We start from the raw sequence: 27,079 nt of genomic DNA on the forward strand, positions 1-27,079 counted from the left end.
AGAACACAATAAATCTACTCTGAAATCAGCTGAGGAAAACCTACAACAGCTCATAACATCTTCAAGGCAAGCCTATGAATCCTCTCTAGTGCATGGAACAATATTCCTCATCAAACTCCAACAGAATTTATAAATTTATCTCAAGCCTTAAAAACAATCGGTCTATTCCAGCAGCCATGTCGCTTGACTCTGATTCATGTAGTGATGATCTTGGTATAGCCAATGGTTTTAATAAATACTTTCACTCAGTTTTTACCAAAAGTTTTATGGACCAACCACAGACTGCAGACAACCCTTCTGACATACCTGCTATGTCCTCAATTGATATCCAACCTGAGGAAGTTTTTGAATGTCTGTCTTCCTTGGATGCTAGTAAAGCAGCTGGGATTGATGCCATGAGCCCTGAGGTACTGAAACATTGTGCTGGTCCAATTACTCCTATTGTCCATCATTTAATTAACTTGCAAAATTGTCCATCACTTCATGCTCTCTTCCTAGTGAGTGGCAGACTCATCTTATAGTTCCCATACACAAGTCAGGTCCGAAGACAGACATAAAAAATTATCGTCCAATTTCACTGCTTTGTATTCTTTCAAAAATTTTGGAAAGATTAGTGTACAACAAGATAGTTGACAAAGTAATCAAGCTTGTTTCACCATTACAATTTGGTTTTGTTAGAGGCAGGTCATCATTACAACAACTACTCCTCTTTATCAACTCTGTAATCGAAGCCCATGAATTATCCACTCCCATTGATGTAATATATCTTGATATAAGAAAAGCATTTGACTCTGTTCCCCACAATGACTTATTGACCAGGTTATGGTCCCTGGGAATTCGTGGTGACCTGTGGAATTGGTTTCAGGCTTATCTTCTCAACAGACAGCAACGAGTCCGTATTAACAATTCTATTTCAGAGGTGCTACCTGTGTTATCAGGAGTACCACAAGGCAGCATCCTTAGTTGGTCCTCTTTTGTTCATTCTTTACATCAATGATTTTCCTTCGCTATTAAAAGAATTACTGCCCTTTTTATTTGCTGACGACACCAAGTGTATACATACAGCTAAGACTGCTGAAGACTTCAACATTATACAAGAGGACCTTAACATAGCCAGCAACTGGTCCGTGTTGCATAATTTATCATTTAATTGCTCCAGATGTGCTGTTTTACACTTTTGGTGCAACAATAATAGTACAGCTCAGTACTTCCTCAACAATAACAATATTGAATCGACAGAACTGATTAAAGACCTTGGGATCATGATATCTACTGACCTATCCTGGTCTGCTCATTGTAATATGGTTGTGTCCAGAGCCTACAAACAGCTAGGCTTAATCCGTCGTAGTTTTACAACCAACTGTACCTTGACAAAGAAACAATTATACATCTCCTTGGTGCGTTCTCAACTTATGTACTGTTCCCAAATCTGGCGACCCAATCTTGTTCAAGATATCCAGCTTTTGGAAAGGGTTCAGCGGAGAGCCACAAAGTACATCTTAATGATTATACTTCATCCTATAAAACTAGACTATTAAAGTTGTCGATGCTTCCCCTCATGTTTACTTACGAACTAAATGACTTGTTATTATTTTTTATTAAATCCATCAAGAATCCATCTTTACACTTTGACATCTCCAAGTGGGTCCATTTTAACAGCAACAGTTCTACAAGATCATTAACCCATTCCAAGCTAGTTCATAATTATATGAAATATAGCACCTCCCGCCACTTTTATTTTAACCGTTTACCACGTTTATGGAATGTACTGCCACCTTTAAATCTAGATCTATCTATAGCAACACTAAAAAGACAGTTAAACAACATCTTCTGGGCCATGTTCACTTCAAACTTTGATGACAATAATTACTGTACTTATCATGTTGTATGTCCTTGTCATAGGTGTAGTTCCACCCCAATTACCCCTTTGTTAATTAATTAGTTTACTTGTAATTTTTAGTTGCTCCCTTGTAATCTTAACTTATAATTGGGTGCTGATAGCTCTTATCAGCACACCAGCTGCTGTATTTTATTGTCTAGTTTAGTTTTATACCAACCCCCCAGTTTGTATCCATGTCTTTCAGCAGCAAAATCACAATAATAATAATAATAATAGTTGTAAGATTGAAATAGCAACAGAACAGTCTGTGGCTATAATACAAAGTTGAAGTTATATTAATTTTGTGTGCATTTTAAATCTCTACATGTGACTAAAATCCAATCCAGTTGACAATCCACTATTATGTATTGCCTTATAATCCAATAACATATAAAAATGTAGTTCTGTTGTACAACTAAAATTGCTTACAACTGAGCTCATCCATCTTATACCCACAATCTTTCAGTACAATAGAGTATTTGGTTAAAATAGTTTCCAGATTCAATCTTGTGATAGCTATATTCCAAAAGTCTCCATAGGAAGCATTGCCCCAGACCCCCTAGCTGGAAATTCTATGTTTGTGTACTCTACATACTGGTGAGTCTATATCTCCCTCTCAAACCCTCTCTTTAATTTATTGTTATTGTTTGGACTTACAGTTTGAGCCATGCAACTGTAAAGCACACTAGCTATATAGCCTTCATAGCCAAACAATATGCTAGACTTAGCGATCTTGAATTTAGCATATACAAAATTTTAGCAATTTTATTGATTCGTGATTTGATGTAATCAGTTAGGAAAAAACCAAAACTCTAAAATTGCTAAATTTAATGTACCACTAAATTAAGGTATTCAAACACAAAATTAATGGCAAGCATTGATCATGTGTAGCTGATATTCATATCTTTCCCCTTCCCTGTAAAGAATAGATTTTTAGCTACTGGTTGTGCCTTTATTATGACAGCTGGCATTACAACTGCCTGGGAATAACAGTCATTGGTGTCATTTCACCATCAATACACTCACAATGCTTTACACTGTGAGCCACTTAAACAAAGTGGCAACATTTTTCAGTCAAAAATATTACCAAATTTAATGCTGAATAGACTAAATTAGCAGAAAAAATTTCTGTAGGGGTATGCCCCCAGACCCCCCTAGATAGAGCATGCTCTCCATGCATTGCTGAGTGTGCTTTGCACACCATACTACTGTAGCCAGTTGTATCTACCAGTTGTTGCTTAACCAACCAACCATTATTAATGGCCCTGTTAGCAACCCCCCCCCCCCCCCCCCCCCCCACTTCTGAAATCCTAGATCCGCCCATGGACTGGGTCGCATATTTAGAAAAACCTGGTTGCAAAGTATTATAGATGGAAAAGGGTATGATTGTATCTCCACAGGGGCGAATTCACTGTTGGATTAATACAGCCCAGTCTCTGCAGTAGAATTTTGTATGACACTACAAACTGTCAGTCAAGCATGAAGTAAAACCCAAAATCTGTAGAGCCGCATCGGTGCCATATACACTGAGAGAGAGAGAGAAATCAAACTCACTCACAGAACTTGGATGTACTTGAAAACACTGCACACAGTAATTGGATAACACCAAGTGCCCAAACCAGATTGGTGAGTAGTTAGAATTTGGTGCTCAAAATAGATAAAAATCCTATCTATATGCTACCTGTACATGTACTTACAATATTGTGCTGGCTGACAGATATTATTTTAAATGCCAGTTTATTTAATACATGCAATGTTGCAGTTTTTGGACCAAAAATATAAAAATTTAAACAACACAGTATGTACATCCAGGATATAGTTTCTGTGCCTTCATTTTCAGTAACACATGCTGAAATTCTAATAAAAGCTAAATATAGTTTAGGCCATTTTAACTTAATTAGTTGTTTCATTAGTGAAAATCTTAAGAGTAAGGGTTGGTAGGCCTGCATATAAATGAGATTATATTAACAAAGCAGAAGTAAGGGGACATTATCTCAATGAAACAGCTCTAGCTCATTTGTAGCAACAATGTATTGTGTGGGTGAACTGTAGTAAATGTGCTGAAAAGGTTTGCACCCATGCATAGTTTACATACAATTTTAGCCAGATAATTATTATTGAAAGCTTATTAGCTTTACTATCATGATAAATGTGGCTCAGTTGAGTCCCTAAAACCATAAACCACCATATAACTCAAGAGGTTGCAAAATGCTCACAGATCTGGGAATTTATAGATCAAGAAATTTCGATGTAATGGGAAAGTAAAATAAATGGCTCCATAAGGATACATCAGAATTGTTTTTGCATACTCCAGTAAATGTTACTGGCTTCCAGAAATTAACCTATACAAAAATATCAAGTTGATTCAGGGGCTAAAAGAGGGGGCTAGTTGTGACCAAAAAGCTAGTTGTAAATGACTTTTCGCTATAGTTGTAAATGGCAATTTGGTTAGTTGTAGTTTTAGCTATTTATCCATACCACCAGTGCATAATGTTGTAGAGAAATGCTGCTAAAAATTTTGCACTGAGAGCTACAAGTTATTATTAGATTTAAGAGCAAGGAGCATAATATATTGTATGGTAAAAAAATCGAAGAATTTGCAATATTTGAGAAACCAAGAGTTAATGTTTTCTTTAAAAATTTTTGCTATACGAGCCACATATCAAAGCATCAATTATTTGTGACAGGATTTTGGAAAATCTGTCAGATTCTGTCTTATTATTGCGCATAAAACAATTAGATTTATTGTATTTAGATGTGATAATTAATACACCCAATTATATCACACATCAGTTATATACCACGTTTTGAAGCATGTTGATGTACATAGTTGGGAGCAACCTCTTGTAGCATGATCAGGTGGTTAATGCTTACTAGCTCAAGTTCTTCACGATGTTGTCCAGATAAGAAGAAATGTTGAGTGGTTTCTATATGAGGTGATCCTGCCTGTAAAGATACATCAATCTGTTGGAGATGTTTAATACGTAACTTGATACGAGGCAATAAAAGGAGATTAATGAGGTGATAATCAGTTGTCATCATCTGCATATGTTCTAGGAATTTCATGATATGATCTTGAGTCTTACCATCACAGTATGGGATGATCTTCTTCACTACAACAACTGCTTGTTGTGCTGTCATTGATATTGGATATGTACTGGCAAATGTTTCTATTGTTTGTATTAATCTGTGATAGTCTCTTTGAGTGAGACATCGTTGAATCTTTTGATTTAGTGTTCTACTCCATTTGTGAGTACCTTTAAGTATTTTGTGACAGTCACTTACCAGTGAATCAATCTCCTGATTAAATGTTGATAAAAATGTAGCAATGCTTGGTGTTGTTGTTGTTAAAGCAATTTGTATTTCTTGTAATATTAGTACAACATGGTGTGGATCAAGTATTGCACTATTATGTATTTGCTTCAAGTAGAAAGGTATTAAATTATGTGTTATTTCATATAGTGTATACTGCAAATAATCAAAAGAACATAACTTTGATATGTCATCTATTCCAAAGCTCTTCTGAAATTGCTCTATCAATCCAACATGAACTGATTCACTAGTACCTAATCCACTCCATGGTGAAAGAGCCATTATTTCACTAATATTAATACACTCAATGATGTATTGACTGATGACAGCATGAACCTCTACACAACATTGAGTAGTATTATGTGGAGGCATTATGGTATCAGTAAAATGGACTAGTCCATAGGCCCATAGTACATCAACAATATCTCTTGCTTTATTTTCAGTGATATTCCATAGTTTGCGTAATACTGCAGTTTGTAAAGATGCACCAATCCCATTCCATAATATCAGTGATTTCAGTTTATCTGATAGTGACTTTGTTAGTAACTCTAAAGTCACTTCAATACAAACCTTCACAGCATATTTACGGCTTATTTCAACATTATTCTTGTCAACATTATTCTTGTCAAAAGCTGTTAGTCCTTTATCAAGTAAATTAGCTTGCACAACTTGAATGGCTTCATGAAAGCATAATTTATGTTGTTTCATATTATGAAACAGTTGTCCTCTTATAAGTGAGAGAAGTAGTGGCCACAGGTGGACATCTTGAGCTAGTTCATCAAGTAAGATAACATCTTCTTGTGACAGTTGACTGATGTCAACCACTCTGCAGGTCAGTAGAGAGATAGCTTCACTTTGCTCCATCGAACCTACACTAACTACCTGCTTGGTAGGTATGTATTGTTCAACATCATTTATCCTGGTAGTGAGGACTATTTTACAGTTACTAAATGCCTTCACTATTGGCTCAGCATCTTCAATATGCCACACATCGTCAATAATGACAAGAAGATTACGACAATACAGACTTGTAAGTTCATGGATTTGCCATTCCACAACATTAACATCACATTGTTTATCAGTTAATAAATTATATAATCCTTTCAGTTTCATACTAGGATCAGTAGCTTGTGGTCCAAGTTCTATAAACACAACACCATCTGTAAATTGTTCTTTTATCACAGGATGATGACATAAAGCAGTGACAATAGAAGTCTTGCCAAATCCACCATCTCCAGTAACTGTTAAACTTGTTCCATAACTATTAGGGTCAATGGTGGATTGACATAATTTACTGACCAGTTCATCTAGTAACTGTTGTCGACACACATAGTTGGGGGGTAGCGGTGGAGGTGGTGGACACTTTATACCTGTATTGGAACATGGTGGAATAGTATTAGCTAATTTAATATGTACAGAAAGTTAGTCATCAATAAATAATTGAGTGATCAAATACTATAGGGTCCATAAAAACTTTGTTATACATTCAAGTTTTACAGTAGAAAAAGTAAAATGTTTGCATATTATCATCAAAAAAGTGGGATGCTAGTGACTAAGAACTTGCATCATGCAGGTGTAGATGACCTCCCTTGTTTTCCATGATACCTAATTTTACAGTACTTGTTTGCAACATAATTATGACTGGTGAACATGTGCATACCACATTGAAAGAAAGAATAGTGCCTGACTTATTGTTTTCATCTGAGTTCCAAGTGGTCATTACGCCTCGCTTTCAACTGTGTTCAGCCAGTTACACAGCATTACAAATGAAAACAGTATGATTAGCATCACTGTAATCAATCCAGTCACTACAGAAAATATGGACGATTCCTGTTACAAACACAAGGAAATCATCTGGTGCACTACCAGCGATCAACACCTTGAGCTGTCAGCAAAGAGAAATGGGACGTAAAGGGGCAAAGGTATGTCCATGATGCATGCATTGTATATACCAAAATGCACCTGTTCGGCTGAATTGACATCGAGTAGTGAAAACTTAGTGACCTGCTGATTATGTTGGCATGATGTTGAGCATAATAGGTACCTGAAACCGTTGAGCATGACGCTAGCATAACAGGCAGAATACTTTGCCATACTATAAATCCTTGCTACAAATCACCATGATATACTCTAATAGAACAGTCAGTAACTCTAGAGTAATAGGGTAGCTGACTGTTCTATTAGAGTATGTTGATATCTTCTCTGAAATGCATTTTGACAAGCAAAGATTAATAGTCTCTACTTCAGCGACTTATTATTTACTCATAAAATGCACATTTATAAGCAAAACATGGGAACTGAGGCACATAATTTAATGTTGAGCATAATTTTGAGCATAATAGACACAATTTTTGAGCACTGCTCAAAAGCATAATTGGTAAAATAAAAAGTATAATTGGTGGGTCCCTAGAAATAACCAATCCCATAGCCTCAACCATTATTAGGTTACGCTTGTCTGAAGGCATTATTAAGTATGGAGGTAGGTAAGTAAGTAAGTGAGTAAGTAGGTAAGTAAGGGATCATCCATTATTTTCAGCATTTTTGCAAGAGTACAGAGAGTACACTAGGGGGAAGGGAGTAAATTCACCTGTACACTTTTTAAAAAGTTGATCTTAATAGCAGCATATAAATAAACAAATGTTTGTTTAGGTCATAGAAGCAGAGTTGCAGCTGGAGTCTGAATGGCTGCTTTAGAGACAAGTAGTGTCCACAAGGCTCCAAATGACCAATATTTTTTCAGTGCCTACATTGTAATAAACCAGAAAATGAAGCAGGTAGATGTAGTGAGGAAAACAAAAAACAACAACATATTATTGAGCATAGCGTTAACGTCTTTTTATAGTATGCTTTTGGGTAGGAGGAAGGAGGGAGTACTCTCTACAAGCTTGTGAAAATGCTTAGTCAGTACGTTAGTCAATAAGTGAGTGAGTGAGTGAGTGAGTGAGTGAGTGAGTGAGTGAGTGAGTGAGTGAGTGAGTGAGTGAGTGAGTGAGTGAGTGAGTGAGTGAGTGAGTGAGTGAGTGAGTGAGTGAGTGAGTGAGTGAGTGAGTGAGTAAGCAACAGAGGTTGGTAATTATTACATACATTACATATATATTCCATCAAAAACTAACCTTTTTCTAAATGTTTATGCTTATAACTTAGTTGCTCCTGAAGTTCCACATTTGAATTCACATATCCTGTATACATTTACAGTATATATATGTAATAACAGGTATAAGGAAAAATTAAGGATTTTAAGTTCAGTTAGGAATCATAGAAATTAAAGGTAGTAAAACATGGGAGGTTGCCTACAGCCAAAGATGTACTAGTGGAAATGAAATTCCTGTACCCATGACTGAATTAGGGATTAAAATTTACTTCAGGTGTAGGCGACCTTCCTTGTTCCACAGATTTTTATTTTTGTGATCCCTTATCAAACTTAAAATTCTTAATTTTTCCTTTTTAAAAAACTTTTTTGTAACATTGGTAAACCCATGCATGCTGTATTAGAATGGAAAGAATGATGCCAGGCTCATTGTTTTTGCCTGAATGTATGCACAACTATCAATTACTGAAGGCTATTGCTATTGTTCCAGCAGTCACGTCAATAAAAATAAAACTTAGACAATAAAGGTCCTCAAATGAAAAAAAAAAGAAAAACACAAAATGCCTTGAGCGGGAATCGAACCCACAACCTCCAGTACTTGAGCCCAGAGTCCTAACCAATGTGCTACGTGGCTCCCAGCTACCCACTTCACTTAGTTTCTACCTTATATGTCTCCGAGTGGAGTAACTTCTATATAATGTATATTGAAGGTGAAGAAGAAACTAAAGCTGAACCCAACCCTAACCCTAACACTAGAACTACGCTTTGCGTCCCCTAAAGTTGAATGCTCAGGGTAACCTACTAGATGCGTTCTCTAAAGTCGAATACTCGGGGCAACCTACTAGACGTGTCGAATACTTGGGGCATAGCATACAACTAGTGTGCTTGATAGTGAGAAATCTAGTGGACTGCCGGAGCAATAGCACTGACAAAATATTTACGGTTGCCAGAACAATAGCAACTTCGATTACTGAAATAACAAAGTGGCTACTATGCTTCATTTTCAGCTATGTTCAGTCCGTACACAGCATTACAAATGAACAAAACTATATAGGATAGGGAACTCTGCAATCAATCCAGTCACAATGGAAAACTTGGACGAATCCAAGGGAAGCCATCCCGCAGCGCTCCGTGAATCAACACCTTGCACTGACAGCAAAGATATCGATGAATAGGACAGAGACTTTGTGTATTATTTATGCTAGCACTCAGCATCAAGACACACAGTAGGTGTCGTGCGGCCCAAGAAGCCGGCGCACAACACTCGTGAGTATATTGACAGGAAAAAAAGAAAAATAAATTTTCGTACCTCCGTAGCTCTGTGCTGCCTTGATGAAACAAGACAATGTTTGCTGTGGACATGCCAACCAACTTCAGTACTCCACATACCAAATTTGAGCGATATCGATTCAAGTGTTCCCGTGATATGCGACTTCAAAAATTGGCTTAGTTTCTTAGTTTTTTCCTTCTTATTTTTCTTCCTCTTTTCGCACACTTACAAAAACTGCCATAAAACGCGAATGCCATATCTGATTGCCTTGAAATTTGGCACACAGAAGGGGGGTATAAAAGTGCATCTCGGTACCAACTTTGGCTGGAACACAATAAACAGGTAAAGAGGTATGAGCGATTATTCACAAAACATAACACCAATATGTTTAGTGCTGCCACGATATAGAAAAACTCTATATCATATATCACCAAGGTATATATCACGATATCAAGACACACGGTAGTGTGTCGTGCGGCCCAAGAAGCCGGCGCGCCACACCGTGAGTATATTGACAGGAAGAAAGAAAACGTCATTTTCACACTTTTGTATCTCGGTGATAGCTTATCCGATTGAAACCAAATTTGCTGCAGAGTTGCCCGCCAGCTAGGGAAGTCTACATTCCAAATTTGAAGGAAATCACTCAAGCCATTTCCGAGATATGAGCGGCCAAAGTTTGGTTTTTTTTCTTCGTTTTTTTTTCTTCTTCTTCGTCTTTTCGCACACTTGCAAAAATTGCTATACAACGCAAACGCGTGCTCCGATCGCCTTGAAATTTGGCACACAGAAAGGGAGTCCAAAGGCGCATCCTAGCATCAAATTTGGTGCAAATCCGATGAATGGTTCAGGAGTTATGACCAATTATTCGCGTAAAACAAGATTGATTTGTTGTCATGCCTACAGGGTAAACCTCTTCATGGAATGAGCTGAAAATTGCTATGTAGATGGAGTAACCATCGTAGGAGTGCCTTTTGGTGGTTTGAAAGGAATCGAGATTAAGACCACGGAGATATGACACAAAACCCAACCTGTGTCACAATTACGCGATCGATTTTTAGTAATAAAAAAGTATTAGTTTTTACGCCTACTAGGCAAACCGCTAAGAGCAATGAGCTGAAAATCGGTGTATAGCTGGAATAATCTTCATAGAAAGTCCTTGCAGTAGTATAGAAGAATTGGATTACAAACCACTGAGTTATGATTCGAAAGCCAACTCTGTGTAGCAAATGCGAGATCGAGATACTCTAATAGAACAGTCACCCTAATAGAGCATTCAGCTAATTTATTTACTCCATTATAGAATTCTATTACATTACAAGTTATTCTGTAGGGAGTTCAGCTGCAAACAGTTAATCTTATAGACAGTTCAGCAAGAAGCAAGTCACCCTGTGGAGAATTAAGCTACAGTTATATCACTGTAGAGATTCAGAACATTACAAGTCACACTGAAGAGAGTTCAGCTATAAACAAGTCATGCACCCTGTAGAGAGTTCACCTACAATTAAATCACTCTCTAGAGAATTCAGCTACACACAAATCACTGTACAGAGAGTTCAGCTACAAACAAATTATCCTGTAGAGAGATCAGCTACAAACAAACTTTGCAGAGAGTTCAGGTACAAACAAATCAATCTTTAGAGTGATCAGCAACAAACAAATCAACTTGTAGAGAGATCAGCTAGAAACAAATCAACCTGCAGAGAGATCAGCTACAAACAAATCAGCTTGTAGAGAGATCAGTTACACACAAATCAACCTGTAGAGAGATAAGCTAGAAACAAATCACCCTGTAGAGAGTTCAGCTACAAACAAATCAGCTTGTAGAGAGATCAGTTACACACAAATCAACCTGTAGAGAGATAAGCTAGAAACAAATCACCCTGTAGAGAGTTCAGCTACAAACAAATCAATGTGCAGAGAGATCAACTACAAACAAATCACCCTGTAGAGAGATCATCTAGGAACTAGACACTATGTAAGGAGTTCAGCTACAAGCAATACACCCTGTTGAGATTTCAGTTACAAACAAATCAACCTGTAGAGCGATCAGCTAGAAACAAATCACCCTGAAGAGAGGTCAGCTACAAAAAATCCCCCTGTAGAGAGATCAGCTAGAAACAAATCACCCTGTAGAGACTTCAGCTACAAACAAATCAACCTGCAGAGAGATCAGCTACAAACAAATCACCCTGTAGAGAGTTCAGCTAAAACAAATCAACCTGCAGATAGATCAAATCACCTTATAGAGAGTTCAGCTACAAACAAATTGCCCTGTAGAGAGATCAGTTACAAACAAATCAACCTGCAGAGAGATCAGCTACACACAAATCAACTTGTAGAGAGATCAGCTACAAACAAATCACACTGTGGAGATCAGCTAGAAACTAGACACAATGTAAGGAGTTCAGCTACAAGCAAATCACCCTGTAGAGAGTTCAGCTGCAAACAAATCACCCTGTAGAGAGATCAGCTAGAAACTAGACACTATGTAAAGAGTTCAGCTATAGAAGAGGTCACCTTATAGAGAATTTAGCTACAAAGAAACCATCATGTAGAGAGTTCAGCTGTAAACAAATCACTCTGTATAGAGTTCAGCTAGAAAAAGTCACCTTGTAGAGAGTTCAGCTACAAAGAAACTGCCATGTAGAGAGTTCAGCCTCAAACAAATTACCATGTAGAGAATTCAACAACAAACAAATCACCCTGTAGAGGGATCAGCTAGAAGAAGTTACCTTGTAGAGAGTTCAGCTACAAAGAAACCATCATGTAGAGAGTTCAGCTACAAAGAAAGCACCATGTAGAGAGTTTAGCTGCAAACAAATCACCTGTAGAGAGTTCAGCTAGAAACAAATCACCCTGTAGAGAGATCAGCTAGAAGAGGTCACCTCGGAGAGAGTTCAGTTACAAAGAAATCACCACCTAAAGAGTTCAGCTACAAAGAAATCACCCTGTAGAGAGTTCAGCTAGAAGAAGTCACCTTGTAGAGAGTTCAGCTACAAAGAAACCATCATGTAGAGAGTTCAGCTACAAAGAAACCATCATGTAGAGAGTTTAGCTGCTAACAAATCACCTGTAGAGAGTTCAGCTAGAAACAAATCACCCTGTAGAGAGCTCAGCTAGAAGAGGTCACCTTGGAGAGAGTTCAGGTACAAAGAAATCACCACCTAAAGAGTTCAGCTACAAAGAAATCACCACCTAAAGAGTTCAGCTACAAAGAAATCACCCAGTAGAGAGTTTAGCTAGAAGAAGTCACCTTGTAGAGAGTTCAGCTACAAAGAAACCATCATGTAGAGAGTTCAGCTGAAAACAAATCACTCTGTATAGAGTTCAGCCAGAAAAAGTCACCTTGTAGAGAGTTCAGCTACAAAGAAACTGCCATGTAGAGAGTTCAGCCTCAAACAAATTACCGTGTAGAGAATTCAACAACAAACAAATCACCCTGTAGAGGGATCAGCTAGAAGAAGTTACCTTGTAGAGAGTTCAGCTACAAAGAAAGCACCATGTAGAGAGTTTAGCTGCAAACAAATCACCTGTAGAGAGTTCAGCTAGAAACAAATCACCCTGTAGAGAGATCAGCTAGAAGAGGTCATCTCGGAGAGAGTTCAGCTACAAAGAAATCACCACCTAAAGAGTTCAGCTACAAAGAAATCACCCTGTAGAGAGTTCAGCTAGAAGAAGTCACCTTGTAGAGAGTTCAGCTACAAAGAAACCATCATGTAGAGAGTTTAGCTGCTAACAAATCACCTGTAGAGAGTTCAGCTAGAAACAAATCACCCTGTAGAGAGCTCAGCTAGAAGAGGTCACCTTGGAGAGAGTTCAGGTACAAAGAAATCACCACCTAAAGAGTTCAGCTACAAAGAAATCACCCTGTAGAGAGTTCAGCTAGAAGAAGTCACCTTGTAGAGAGTTCAGCTGCAAAGAAACCATCATGTAGAGAGTTCAGCTACAAAGAAACCATCATGTAGAGAGTTTAGCTGCTAACAAATCACCTGTAGAGAGTTCAGCTAGAAACAAATCACCCTGTAGAGAGCTCAGCTAGAAGAGGTCACCTTGGAGAGAGTTCAGGTACAAAGAAATTACCACCTAAAGAGTTCAGCTACAAAGAAATCACCCTGTAGAGAGTTCAGCTAGAAGAAGTCACCTTGTAGAGAGTTCAGCTGCAAAGAAACCATCATGTAGAGAGTTCAGCTACAAAGAAACCATCATGTAGAGAGTTTAGCTGCTAACAAATCACCTGTAGAGAGTTCAGCTAGAAACAAATCACCCTGTAGAGAGCTCAGCTAGAAGAGGTCACCTTGGAGAGAGTTCAGGTACAAAGAAATCACCACCTAAAGAGTTCAGCTACAAAGAAATCACCACCTAAAGAGTTCAGCTACAAAGAAATCACCACCTAAAGAGTTCAGCTACAAAGAAATCACCACCTAAAGAGTTCAGCTACAAAGAAATCACCCAGTAGAGAGTTCAGTTAGAAGAAGTCACCTTGTAGAGAGTTCAGCTACAAAGAAACCATCATGTAGAGAGTTCAGCTGAAAACAAATCACTCTGTATAGAGTTCAGCCAGAAAAAGTCACCTTGTAGAGAGTTCGGCTACAAAGAAACTGCCATGTAGAGAGTTCAGCCTCAAACAAATTACCGTGTAGAGAATTCAACAACAAACAAATCACCCTGTAGAGGGATCAGCTAGAAGAAGTTACCTTGTAGAGAGTTCAGCTACAAAGAAACCATCATGTAGAGAGTTCAGCTACAAAGAAAGCACCATGTAGAGAGTTTAGCTGCAAATAAATCACCTGTAGAGAGTTCAGCTAGAAACAAATCACCCTGTAGAGAGATCAGCTAGAATAGGTCACCTCGGAGAGAGTTCAGCTACAAAGAAATCACCACCTAAAGAGTTCAGCTACAAAGAAATCACCCTGTAGAGAGTTCAGCTAGAAGAAGTCACCTTGTAGAGAGTTCAGCTACAAAGAAACCATCATGTAGAGAGTTCAGCTACAAAGAAACCATCATGTAGAGAGTTTAGCTGCTAACAAATCACCTGTAGAGAGTTCAGCTAGAAACAAATCACCCTGTAGAGAGCTCAGCTAGAAGAGGTCACCTTGGAGAGAGTTCAGGTACAAAGAAATCACCACCTAAAGAGTTCAGCTACAAAGAAATCACCACCTAAAGAGTTCAGCTACAAAGAAATCACCCTGTAGAGAGTTCAGCTAGAAGAAGTCACCTTGTAGAGAGTTCAGCTACAAAGAAACCATCATGTAGAGAGTTCAGCTGAAAACAAATCACCTGTAGAGAGTTCAGCTAGAAGAAGTCACTTTGTAGAGAGTTCAGCTACAAAGAAACCATCATGTAGAGAGTTCAGCTACAAAGAAAACACCATGTAGAGAGTTTAGCTGCAAACAAATCACCTGTAGAGAGTTCAGCTAGAAACAAATCACCCTGTAGATAGATCAGCTAGAAGAGGTCACCCTGTAGAGAGTTCAGCTACAAAGAAAACACCATGTAGAGAGTTTAGCTGCAAACAAATCACCTGTAGAGAGTTCAGCTAGAAACAAATCACCCTGTAGATAGATCAGCTAGAAGAGGTCACCCTGTAGAGAGTTCAGCTACAAAGAAACCATCATGTAGAGAGTTCAGCTACAAAGAAATCGCCATGTAGAGAGTTCAGCTAGAAGAAGTCACCTTGTAGAGAGTTCAGCTACAAAGAAACCACCATATAGAGAGTTCAGCTACAAAGAAACCACCATGGATGTAGAGAGTTTAGCTGCAAACAAATAACCTGTAGAGAGTTCAGCTAGAAACAAATCACCCTGTAGAGAAATCAGCTAGAAGAATTTATCTTGTAGAGAGTTCAGCTACAAAGAAACCATCCTGTATATAGTTCAGCTATATTTTAAGTCACCCAGTAGAGAGATCAGCTGCTAAAAATATCCTGTGGGGAATAATGGGCATGTAATAAATATATGTATATAATTTGTATAATTACTAATAAAATCAAAAATAATTGAAGTATTACAAATCTTCTTTAAGTTCTTTTCTTCTTCCTGTGGTAAAGAAAAAAACACATGGGTTAAAAAAGCCCCAAAGCCAGCCATAGGCCGGCTTTGCAGTATACAAATACAAAAAGAAGTGATATCTAATCAAAAACAGCCAAGCTGTAAAAAAAGGTGTGGCCCCCAAAAAGGACATGGTGAAAAAAGATGTGAAATCCAAGGTGGCGGCCAAGAAATGGCTGTGATGGTAGGTTAATGGTTACATTTTAATAACAACAATTCAGGTGAATTTGGTGCCGCTTGATGGTAGGTTAATGGTTACATTTTAATAATGACAATTCAGGTGAATTTTGTGCCGCTTGATCTTGGCACCAAATTCACCTGAATTGTTGTTATTAAAATGTAACCATTAACCTACCATCACAGCCATTTCTTGGCCGCCACCTTGGATTTCACATCTTTTTTCACCATGTCCTTTTTGGGGGCCGCACCTTTTTTTACAGCTTGGCTGCTTTTGATTAGATAGAACTAACTTTAACATTTGCAAGACAAACATATTCATTGTAAGTTTAAATGTATACCACAAGCAAAAGTTACTCTTGTTTATCAGGTTTTAAATGCATTTTGCTACTGCTTTACAGTTGAGACAAGTGGCTGGCACTACATAGAAACCTTAAAACCTCCCAGTTTACCTTGGGGTTGGCTTGTTTACCACACTACACCATCAACACATAACTTAATTAAATGCCAAATACCATATGTCTGGCCTCCCCCACATCATTACACTAAGCGGTGCCACTATTGTGCAACCATCGATACACGTAACTGCTTGGTATATCATATCACATCACCACCTTGTTATATCGATACTATCGATGTATCGATATATCGTGGCAACACTAAATATGTTGTCACGTGTACAGGGTAAACCGCTTATGGGAAGAAGCTGAAAATTGGTGGGTGAATAGGTTAACTATTGAACCCCAAACTCTTTGTGGTTTGAAAGAAATCAAGCTAAAAACCATGAAGTTACAATGAATAAACCAACAGTGCGTAACAATTATGCAATCAAGATTAGCTAATAAAAAAAACAACTACTTGCCACGCCTACCAGAAAAACTGCTTGGAGTAATACTTTGAAAATCGTTGTACAGATGGAGTAATCATCTTAGAAAGGCTCTTCAATGGTATAGAAGAATCAGACTTAAAGCCACAGAATTATAACACGAAATCCAACTTGGTGTAGCAAGTGCGAGATCGAGATACTCTAATAGAGCAGTCATCCTAATAGAGCAGTCATCCTCAAGAGAATTGAAGAGATCAGCTGGAAAAAGTAACCCGTATAGAGATCAGCTACAAACAAATTACCTTGTAGAGAGTTCAGCTATATACAAACAATACACCCTGTAGGGAGATCAGCTAGAAGAAGTTACCTTGTAGTTACCTTGTAGAGAGTTCAGCTACGAAAAGATCACCCTGTAGAGAGTTCAGCTAGAAGAAGTCACCTTGTAGAGAGTTCAGCTACAAAGAAACCATCATGTAGATAGTTCAGTTACAAACAAATCGCCCTGTAGAGAGATCAGCTTACTTTGTAGAGAATTCAGCTACAAAGAAACCATCATTAGAGAGTCAGGGGCGTAGGGAGGGGGGGCTTCCAAGGGTTTCAGGAAACCCCCTCTGAAAATGTCAGTGGCAGCAGAGAGCATTGAACTCAGCTAAGAATCTAATGGTATTGATTATATACACAACCTACAAAAACCTGCAGCTTACCTCCACGCCATCTCTGGCCATAAGGCTGTCTTTTCCAACTCACTCACAACTAGTGCGTGGTGTGCTATATTTAGAATAAAACGTGATTTAGTGCATACAAGTGTCCACATGAGTGATGAAGCAAAAACCATAAGGCCAGTTAACATTAGATACGATGTTACAGAGGAAGAAAAGGTATCATTTGTGAAAGTAACTGCTATTATATTGTTTAATTATTTATTGTATAATTATAGCTAAGTGGTGTTAATGCTAGCTAGCCAAATACTTTAAATAATTCAAGTTTAGACACTTAAGACTGACACTTAATGTTATCCAGTTTGGTGGTTATTAGTTTTCTTACAGATGTCAGACCCATGAACAAAGCTAGTCATTTTTACGCACAACAATGACCCAGGATAGATTAAGTGGATTGGCGTTGTTGAATATAAACAATTCCACACCATACATACCAACTGCAGAAGAAATAAGGACGGAATTTCTAAAGAAAACCGTCGTTTAATGGTTTCAACTAACTTGTAACATCTTGCACACACTTTTGTTTTGATACACAATTTTTTTACATGCAGGTCAATACTTGTACATTATAGATGAAAATCATCCCTTTATGGTATGCAATATTCGTCAGCATCTAGGGGTTGTGCCCCCAGACCTCCACGTCTGAGATCTACTACCAGTGGAAACCCCCTCCCAGAATTTCTGTCTACGCTCCTGAGAGTTCAGCTGCAGCTGTAGAGAGTTCAGCTACAAACAAATCGCCCTGTAGAGAGATCAGCTAGAAGAAGTTACCTTGTAGAGAGTTCAGCTATGAAAAGATCACCCTGTAGAGAATTCAGCTAGAAGTCACCTTGTAGAGAGTTCAGCTACAAAGAAACCATCATGTAGAGAGTTCAGCTGCAGCTGTAGAGAGTTCAGCTACAAACAAATCACCCTGTAGAGAGATCAGCTGAAGAAGTTCCCTTGTAGAGAGTTCAGCTATGAAAAGATCACACTGTAGAGAGTTCAGCTAGAAGAAGTCACCTTGTAGAGAGTTCAGCTACAAAGAAACCACCATGTAGAGAGTTCAGCTGCAAACAAATCACCCTGTAGAGAATTCAGCTACAAACAAATCGCCCTGAAAAGAGATCAGCTAGAAGAAGTTACTTTGTAGAGAATTCAGCTACAAAGAAACCATCATGTAGAGAGTTCAGCTGCAGCTATAGAGAGTTCAGCTACAAACAAATCACCCTGTAGAGAGATCAGCTGAAGAAGTTCCCTTGTAGAGAGTTCAGCTATGAAAAGATCACACTGTAAAGAGTTCAGCTAGAAGAAGTCACCTTGTAGAGAGTTCAGCTACAAAGAAACCACCATGTAGAGAGTTCAGCTGCAAACAAATCACCCTGTAGAGAATTCAGCTACAAACAAATCGCCCTGTAAAGAGATCAGCTAGAAGAAGTTACTTTGTAGAGAATTCAGCTACAAAGAAACCATCATGTAGAGAGTTCAGCTGCAGCTGTAGAGAGTTCAGCTGCAGCTGTAGAGAGTTCAGCTGCAGCTGTAGAGAGTTCAGCTACAAACAAATCACCCTGTAGAGAGATCAGCTAGAAGAAGTTACCTTATAGAGAGTTCAGCTACGAAAAGATCACACTGTAGAGAGTTCAGCTAGAAGAAGTTACTTTGTAGAGTTCAGCTACAAAAAAACCATCATGTAGATAGTTCAGCTGCAGCTGTAGAGAGTTCAGTTACAAACAAATCACCCTGTAGAGAGATCAGCTAGAAGAAGTTACCTTGTAGAGAGTTCAGTTACAAAGAAACCACCATGTAGAGAGTTCTGTAATAAATATATGTAATATATATACTAGTATTTTAAAAATTGTTATGAAGTAGAGATCTATGCAATAAAAAGTAGTTAAACGAGAGATGAATGATGGTGTTACAGCATAGCTCAGTGGGAAGTCCCTACTTTGGCATTGAACAAAATAATAATAGCTAATGTGCCAAAGTAGGGACTTTCCCGCTGAGCTATGCTGTAACACCATCATTTATCTCTTGTTTCACTACTATTTATTGCATAGATCCCTACTTCATTTTTAAATTAACAATTTTAGTTTGTTTAGTTTTTTGTTGTGGCACAGTTAGCTACAATATAACTTGTATTAGTCCACTTGTATTTTCCACATCTGTAGGTATGGGAAAGGCAGATACCATCACTTATAAACATCTTGCCCATTTGCTCAGTGAGAAGTGGAGTTCCCTATATTCTGTGGTTGTGGGCAGGCTTCGCTGTAGTTTGAGGTTCTCCTTTCTGCACTCTTCAATAATGAGTATCAGGGATCACATTCTAGATGCAAGCGTCCCTGTGTGTCTCCAGCTGTTGACCTTGCTGTTGCTAAGGGGTACCTGTCTCCTTTAGAACAATGTTATACTAATATTATATTGTGCTTGCTTCTTTTTCTTATAATAATAATAACTATGTCTTCCAGAACAATGTAACTTGTAACTGTTCCATCATACATGACTGTTGTATTAGAGTATATCTCGAGTCAGCCAAGGGGTGTGCAGCTAGCTATACCAACAAGGAGTGAGGTGATCTTGCTTATTGCTAAGTAAACAGCTAGATTGTTAAGAGGTCAGGTCTTAGTACTCTTTTGCGATTATCTTTATTTGGGGGCGTGGTCGCAAACCTATCGTGAACGGGATCCCAATCGTGAAGTTGCAGATATCTAGCAAGTGTAACTCATATAGTAGCGCCGAGACTGAAGCACTTCTGAAATCCAGCTCTGAAATAATTCTGTAGCATCTAAATACGCTGCTGAAAGAAAGCGTTGATACGAAAAATTAACGCCTCGATATGGTTTCGTTGGATGAAGAAGAAGACAAGCAGCTTATTTTTATTATTACTGTGTAGAACCTCACAGAGAGTATAGATACACAGATACAATTACAATTAAGTGCTAGTTATAACAAAACATGCTGTGATAGTTGATCCTTAAAACTAGTTAAGTTGTCTATCATTACTAGTGGCTCAGGTAGCTCATTCCACAGTTTGGTAGTGGAGGGTAGGAAAGAGTTGACAAAAGTCTCAGTTCTGATTGGAGGGATGATGTAACGACAGGGGTGTCCTCGTGTAACTGCAGCTAGTGGCATCAATTTTAAAGTGGTTTCAACAAATTCTTTTTCAATTTTGTAGAACAGAATCAGTTTCAGGTAATTTCATCCACTTGCTAATTGGGCCAAGATAGATGATTCATCATGTTTGTGACACTGCTATACTGAAAATTGTCATTCATTACAAAGCGTGCCATACTACGTTGTATCTTCTCTATATTTTGATAAGTTTGGCATTGTAGAAAGGGACACCACACTGGTGCAGCATATTCTAGAATTGGCCTGACTAGTGATTTATAGCAATTTGACTTTATGGCTTTTGGGCACTGGTATATATTTCTTTGTAGAAATGCCTTTGCAGAGTTAGCTTTGGAACAGATATCATTGATGTGATCTTTCCAAGTAAGATGGCTGTCAATAGTGACTCCCAGATACTTGGCTGATGAAACTTGTTGTAGTTGTTGGTCATAAAATAATACTGTAACTGTGTTTAAAGAAAGTTCTCTGTTAAGTGCACACATTTGGTAGGATTGAATTTCATAGACCATAAGTCAGCCCAGTGTTCTAGTTTGTTGATGTTATTTTATAAGATTAGGCAGTCATTTTCCGAATTGATAACTCCATATATTAGGATGTCGTAAACATACAGTCTGATTGTACTATTTACAGAGGTAGTTATGTCATTGATGTATAGTAGAAATAGCAGTGGGGCTAGTACTGTCCCTTGTGAGACACCTGAAGTAACTGTATGTAGTCTGCTAGATATTCCATCAAGTACTACAGATTGAGACCGATCAGATAGATAGTCTTTAATCCATGAAAGGAGTTGTCCATTAATTTCATTATGAGATAGTTTGTGACAGAGCTTGTCATGAGAGACTTTGTCAAACGCTTTAGCAAAATCAAGAAATAGAGCATTGATGTGCTTTCTATCATTTAGGCATTGGTGGAAGTCAGTGATGGCGCCAATTAGCTGGGTTTCACAGGATCGTCATGCACGGAACCCATGTTGACTATCATTTCATACCTTATGGTTTTCTAAATGTGAGAATATAGAAGAGTGTGTTACGTGTTCTAGAATCTTGCAGCAAACACTAGTCAGGGAAATTGGTCTGTAGTTTGAAGGATCTGTTCTTTTACCTTTTTATGTATGGGTGTTACATTAGCTGATTTCCAGCCAGAAGGTAGTTTTCCTTGGTTAAGCGATGCTTGAAAAATTAATGTAAGTAATGGAGCCATTTGCTGTGCAGTCTCTTTAAGTAATTTTGTTGGGATGTTGTCCGGACCTGTTGCTTTGTGAGGGTACAGATTGACTAAAAGATTATACACTCCATCCACTTCAACTGTTATTGGTGGGATGTTAGGAACTGGTGTACTATTTATGTCAGGATGAGCTTGATTGAAGATAAAAGAAAAGACAAGGCGCAGAGGGCGTACACTCATCGGAACCCCAAAAGGCACATCCCAATGGTGAATTTGTTATTGTGGCATAAAATGGTGGCCATGCGCTGCTTCGTTTGGCCTCTAGCCTTGCGACTGTCGTCAGGCAGTGAGGCTAAAATTCGAGTTTTGTCGATTTAAAAAAAATTCTATATCTGGCCACCTGTTAGTGTTTTGTTATATTATATGGACTAGTACTATTCCGTAAAGGTGATTATTGCCAAGTAAAATTTCTCTAGGGTGATTTTTGAAGGCGTAATTTTGGGCGGCGCATGAAAGTTTCATCGCAATCCCTACTTAAACGGTACGGTATATATATAATTTGTACATTTACTGATAAAATCAGAAATAGTTAAAGTATTTAAAATCTGCTTCATCTTTTTCTTCTTCCTGTGGTAAAGAAAAAAGATAGGTTAAAAAATCCCCAAAGCTGGCCATAGGCTGGCTTTGGGGTATACAAATACAAAAAGAAGTGAAATCTAATCCAAAACAGCCAAGCTGTAAAAAAAGAGTGCGGCCCCCAAAAAGGCTATGGTGAAAAAAGATGTGAAATCCAAGGTGGCGGCCAAGAAATGGCTGTGATGGTAGGTTAATGGTAAAAATTTAATAACAACAATTCAGGTGAATTTTGTGCCAAGACCAAGCGGCACCAAATTCACCTAAATTGTTGTTATCAAAATTTTTACCATTAACGTACCATCACAGCTATTTCTTGGCTGCCACCTTGGATTTCAAATCTTTTTTCACCATAGCCTTTTTGGGGGCTGCACTCTTTTTTTACAGCTTGGCTGTTTCGGATTAGATATCCACAGTGTTGGGAATAACGCGTTACATAATATTATTACTTTTGTGGTAACTAAGTAATATAACGAAATACGTTATAAAAACAGGTAATATAACTCAAGTTACGTTGCTTACAAATGTAACACGTTACCTAAGTAATATAGTTACTGTAACGAATCTATTATTATGTAATATTATTACTACATGCAATGAAGTTACTAATCTCATTAGTAATCCACTGAGTAACGCTTAGCCACAACGAAGTAATGAAGCCTACTGATGAAGCTTATTCACCAGCCTTTTACTTATAAACAAAGATTTGCACATTGTCCAACAACACAATCATGTCAAGTGATAAGGTGGTAGTTTCAGACGTGACAGCTTAAGGCTGTGGACACAAAGTAATATAATATGCAATATTATTATAGTTACTTTATTTTATGGGTAATATGTAACTGTAACTAAATAGTTCAGTAAAGTAATATGTAACTAGTTACTTTTAAGAAGTAACTTGCACAACACTGGATATCCATAACTAGAGTGTAATCGATTATCATCTAAACTACATTTGTTATGTTTGTATCTAGTTAAGTTATCGTATCATTTTCAAAATAAAGGCGCATACAATTATTTTTTACTCGCTCAATTACATGTTTAGAATTTGGCAAACCTTGGGTGGGTTGTATTGGATTACTGACTACTGGGGTTGACCCAACCCCCACTGATGAATCATTTGATGTCTGGTGTAATGTTGTAGGATGATGTGATCCAGATGATGAACTGATACCGTTGTTAAGTGGTGATATATTTGTAGTAGTTGGTTTCGATGGTGGTAGTGAACAGAGAGCTTCCAAAAATTCTACAGAAGAAGTAAAGAATCTATGTACACAGGAGTCTCAGTATTAGAGTTCTGTCATAAAATTGATTCAGCACAACCTATATAGCTATTCACACAATTCAGTACATTATGTATATATGTATACTTATTACTGTTGTTTTGGTTTGTGTTATCAATGTGTATGCATATTTAACCAACAGGTTTACAACTCTGATTTGAACTTTTATCTTGTCAGATTCACCACCATTCTTGTGAATTTGACTATAAAATACATAGTTATGCTATAATTTGCAATGGAATTCATATTGTAACTACATTTCATTGTAGGAAAAAACATGACAGCTATGTATACATGTGTTACAGTACTACTAGATTGTACGTAAATGCTTCAATTTGAAGTATCATGACACACAGTAGTGTGCCGTGCGGCCCAAGAAGCCGGCGCACAACACCCGTAAGTATATTGACCGGAAGAAAGAAAAAACACAATTTTCACACCTCCGTAGCTCTGTGCTGCCTTGATGACACAAGACGATTTTTGCTGTGCACACTCCCTCCAACTTCAGTACTCCACATTCCAAATTTGAGCGAAATCGCTTCAGGTGTTCCCGAGATATGCGACTTCAAAAATTGGCCTAGTTTCTTAATTCGGTTTTTTTTTCTTCTTAATTTTCTTCCTCTTTTAGCACACTTACAAAAACTGCTATAATACGCAAATACCTTATCCGGTTACCTTGAACTTTGGCACAAGGCAACCGGATAAGGTGTTGGCGCATCTCGGCACCAACTTTGGCTGGAATCAAGACGCACGGTAGTGTGTCGTGTGGCCCAAGAAGCCGGTGCGCAACACCTGTGAGTATATTGACAGGAAGAACGAAAACGTAATTTTTGCACCTCCGTAGCTCAGTGCTGCCTTGATGAAACAAGACGATTTTTGCTGTGGACACTCCCTCCAACTTCAGTACTCCACATTCCAAATTTGAGCGAAATCGCTTCAGGCGTTCCGGAGATATGCGGCTTCAAAAATTGGCTTAGTTTCTTGGTTTTTTTTTCTTCTTATTTTTCTTCCTCTTTTTGCACACTTACAAACACTGCTATAACACGCAAACGCCTAATCTGATTGCCTTGAAATTTGGCAGACAGAAGGGGGGTATAAAGGTGCATCTCGGTACCAACTTTGGCTGAAATACCATAAACAGGCAAAGAGTTATGAGCGATTATTCACGAAAAATAGCCCCAATATGTTGTCACGCCTACAGAGTAAACCGCGTATGCGAAGAAGCTGAAAATTGCTGGGTGAATAGGTTAACTATTGAACCTCAAGCCTTTTGTGGTGTGAAAGAAATCGAGCTAAACACCAGGAAGATACAATGAAAAAACCAACAGTGTGTAACAATTATGCAATCGAGATTAGCTAATAAAAAAACGACTGCTTGCCACGCCTACCAGATAAACCGCTTGGGGTAATGCTTTGAAAATCGTTGTACAGATGGAGTAATCATCTTAGAAAGGCTCTTCAATGGTGTAGAAGAATCAGACTTAAAGCCACGGAGTTATAACACGAAATCCAACTTGGTGTAGCAAGTGCGAGATCGAGATACACTAATAGAGCAGTCATCCTAATAGAGCTGAACAGAATTCAAGAGATCAGTTAGAAACAAGTAACCTGTATAGAGATCAGCTACAAACAAATCACCCTGTAGAGAGTTCAGCTACAAACAATTTACCCTGTAGAGAGATCAGCTAGAAGAAGTTACCTTGTAGGGAGTTCAACTATGGAAAGAGATAGTTAAGCTAGAAGAAATGACCTTGTAGAGTTTGGCTACAAAGAAACCACCATGTAGAGTTCAGCTACAAACAAATCGCCCTGTAGAGAGATCAGCTAGAAGAAGTTACCTTGTAGACAGTTCAGCTACAAAGAAACCATCATGTAGAGAATTCAGCCGCAAACAAATCACCTGTAGAGAGTTCAGCTACAAACAAATCTCCCTGTAGAGAGATCAGCTAGAAGAAGTTTCCTGTAAGGAGTTCAGTTACAAACAAATCACCCTGTAGAAAGATCAGCTAGAAGAAATCACCTTGTAGAGAGTTCAGCTTCAAAGAAACAATCATGTGAGAGTTCAGCTACAAACAAATTTCCCTGTAGAGAGATCAGCCAGAAGAAGTTACCTTGTAGAGAGCTCAGCTACAAAGAAACCACCATGTAAGAGAGTTCAGCTGCAAACAAATCACTTGTAAAGAGTTCAGCTAGAAAGAGGTCACCCTGTAGAGAGATCAGCTAGAAACAAGTCAACCTCTAGAGAGTTCAGCTACAAAGAAACTACCATGTAGAGAGTTCAGCTGCAAACAAATCCCCCTGTAGAGAATTAAACTACAGACAAATCACCCTGTAGAAAGATCAGCTAGAAGAAGTTACCTTGTATATAGTTCAGCTACAAACAAGTCATCTGGTAGAGAGATCAGCTAGAAGGATCACCTTGTAGAGAGTTCAGCTACAAAGAAATCACCCTGCTTCATCTTTTCTTCTTCCTGTGGTAAACAAAAAATGATAGGTTAAAAAGCCCTAAAGCTGGCCATAGGCCGGCTTTGGGGTATACAAATACAAAAAGAAGTGAAATCTAATCCAAAACAGCCAAGCTGTAAAAAAAGAGTGCGGCCCTGAGAAAGGCTATGGTGAAAAAAGATGTGAAATCCAAGGTGGCAGCCAAGAAATGGCTGTGATGGTAGGTTAATGGTAAAAATTTTAATAACGACAATTCAGGTAAATTTTGTGCCAAGACCAAGCGGCACCAAATTCACCTGAAATGTCGTTATTAAAATTTTTACTGTTAACCTACCTTCACAGCCATTTCTTAGCCGCCACCTTGGATTTCACATCTTTTTTCACCATAGCCTTTCTCAGGGCTGCACTCTTTTTTTACAGCTTGGCTGTTTTGAATTAGATACCATAAACAGGCAAAGAGTGATGAGCGATTATTCACGAAAAATAACACCAATATGTTGTCACGCCTACAGGGTAAACCGCGTATGGGAAGAAGCTGGAAATCGATGGGAGAATAGGTTAACTATTGAACCTCAAACCTATTTGGTTTGAAAGAAATCGAGCTAAAAACCAGGAAGATACAACGAAAAAACCAACAATGTGTAGCAATCACGCAACCGAGATTAGCTAATAAAAAACCACTACTTGCCACGCCTACCAGATAAACCGCTTGGGGTAATGCTTTGAAAATCGCTGTACAGATGGAGTTATCATCTTAGAAAGGCTCTTCAATGGTGTAGAAGAATCAGACTTAAAGCCACGGAGTTATAACACGAAATCCAACTTAGTGTAGCAAGTGCGAGATCGAGATACTCTAATAGAGCAGTCATCCTAATAGAGCAGTCACCCTGAACAGAATTCAAGAGATCAGTGAGAAACAAGTAACCTGATAGAGATCAGCTACAAACAAATCACCCTGTAGAGAGTTCAGCTACAACAATTCACCCTGTAGAGAGATCAGCTAGAAGAAGTTACCTTGTAAGGAGTTCAACTACGGAAAGAGATAGTTCAGCTAGAAGAAATCACCTTGTAGAGTTCAGCTACAAAGAAACCATCATGTAGAGAGTTCAGCTACAAACAAATCACCCT

The 27,079-nt window shown here is 38.2% G+C and overlaps 1 protein-coding gene across 1 annotated transcript in view; it reads right to left on the reverse strand.

The window, feature by feature from the left end:
- Positions 1–4,566: 4,566 nt before the first annotated feature.
- The window catches only part of LOC136246658 (uncharacterized), a 70,308-nt gene continuing 47,795 nt past the window's right edge, over positions 4,567–27,079 (reverse strand). Inside the window, exons 11-13 of the mRNA XM_066038193.1 lie at positions 23,281–23,469; positions 8,305–8,370; positions 4,567–6,561 (exon numbers count right to left, since the gene is read on the reverse strand). Coding sequence (XP_065894265.1) covers positions 4,673–6,561; positions 8,305–8,370; positions 23,281–23,469 — 2,144 coding nt within the window. The 3' untranslated portion in view covers positions 4,567–4,672. The remainder of the gene's footprint in view (positions 6,562–8,304; positions 8,371–23,280; positions 23,470–27,079) is intronic.

The sequence above is a fragment of the Dysidea avara genome, chromosome 2, assembly GCF_963678975.1.
Source record: "Dysidea avara chromosome 2, odDysAvar1.4, whole genome shotgun sequence".
Taxonomy (NCBI): Eukaryota; Metazoa; Porifera; class Demospongiae; order Dictyoceratida; family Dysideidae; genus Dysidea; species Dysidea avara.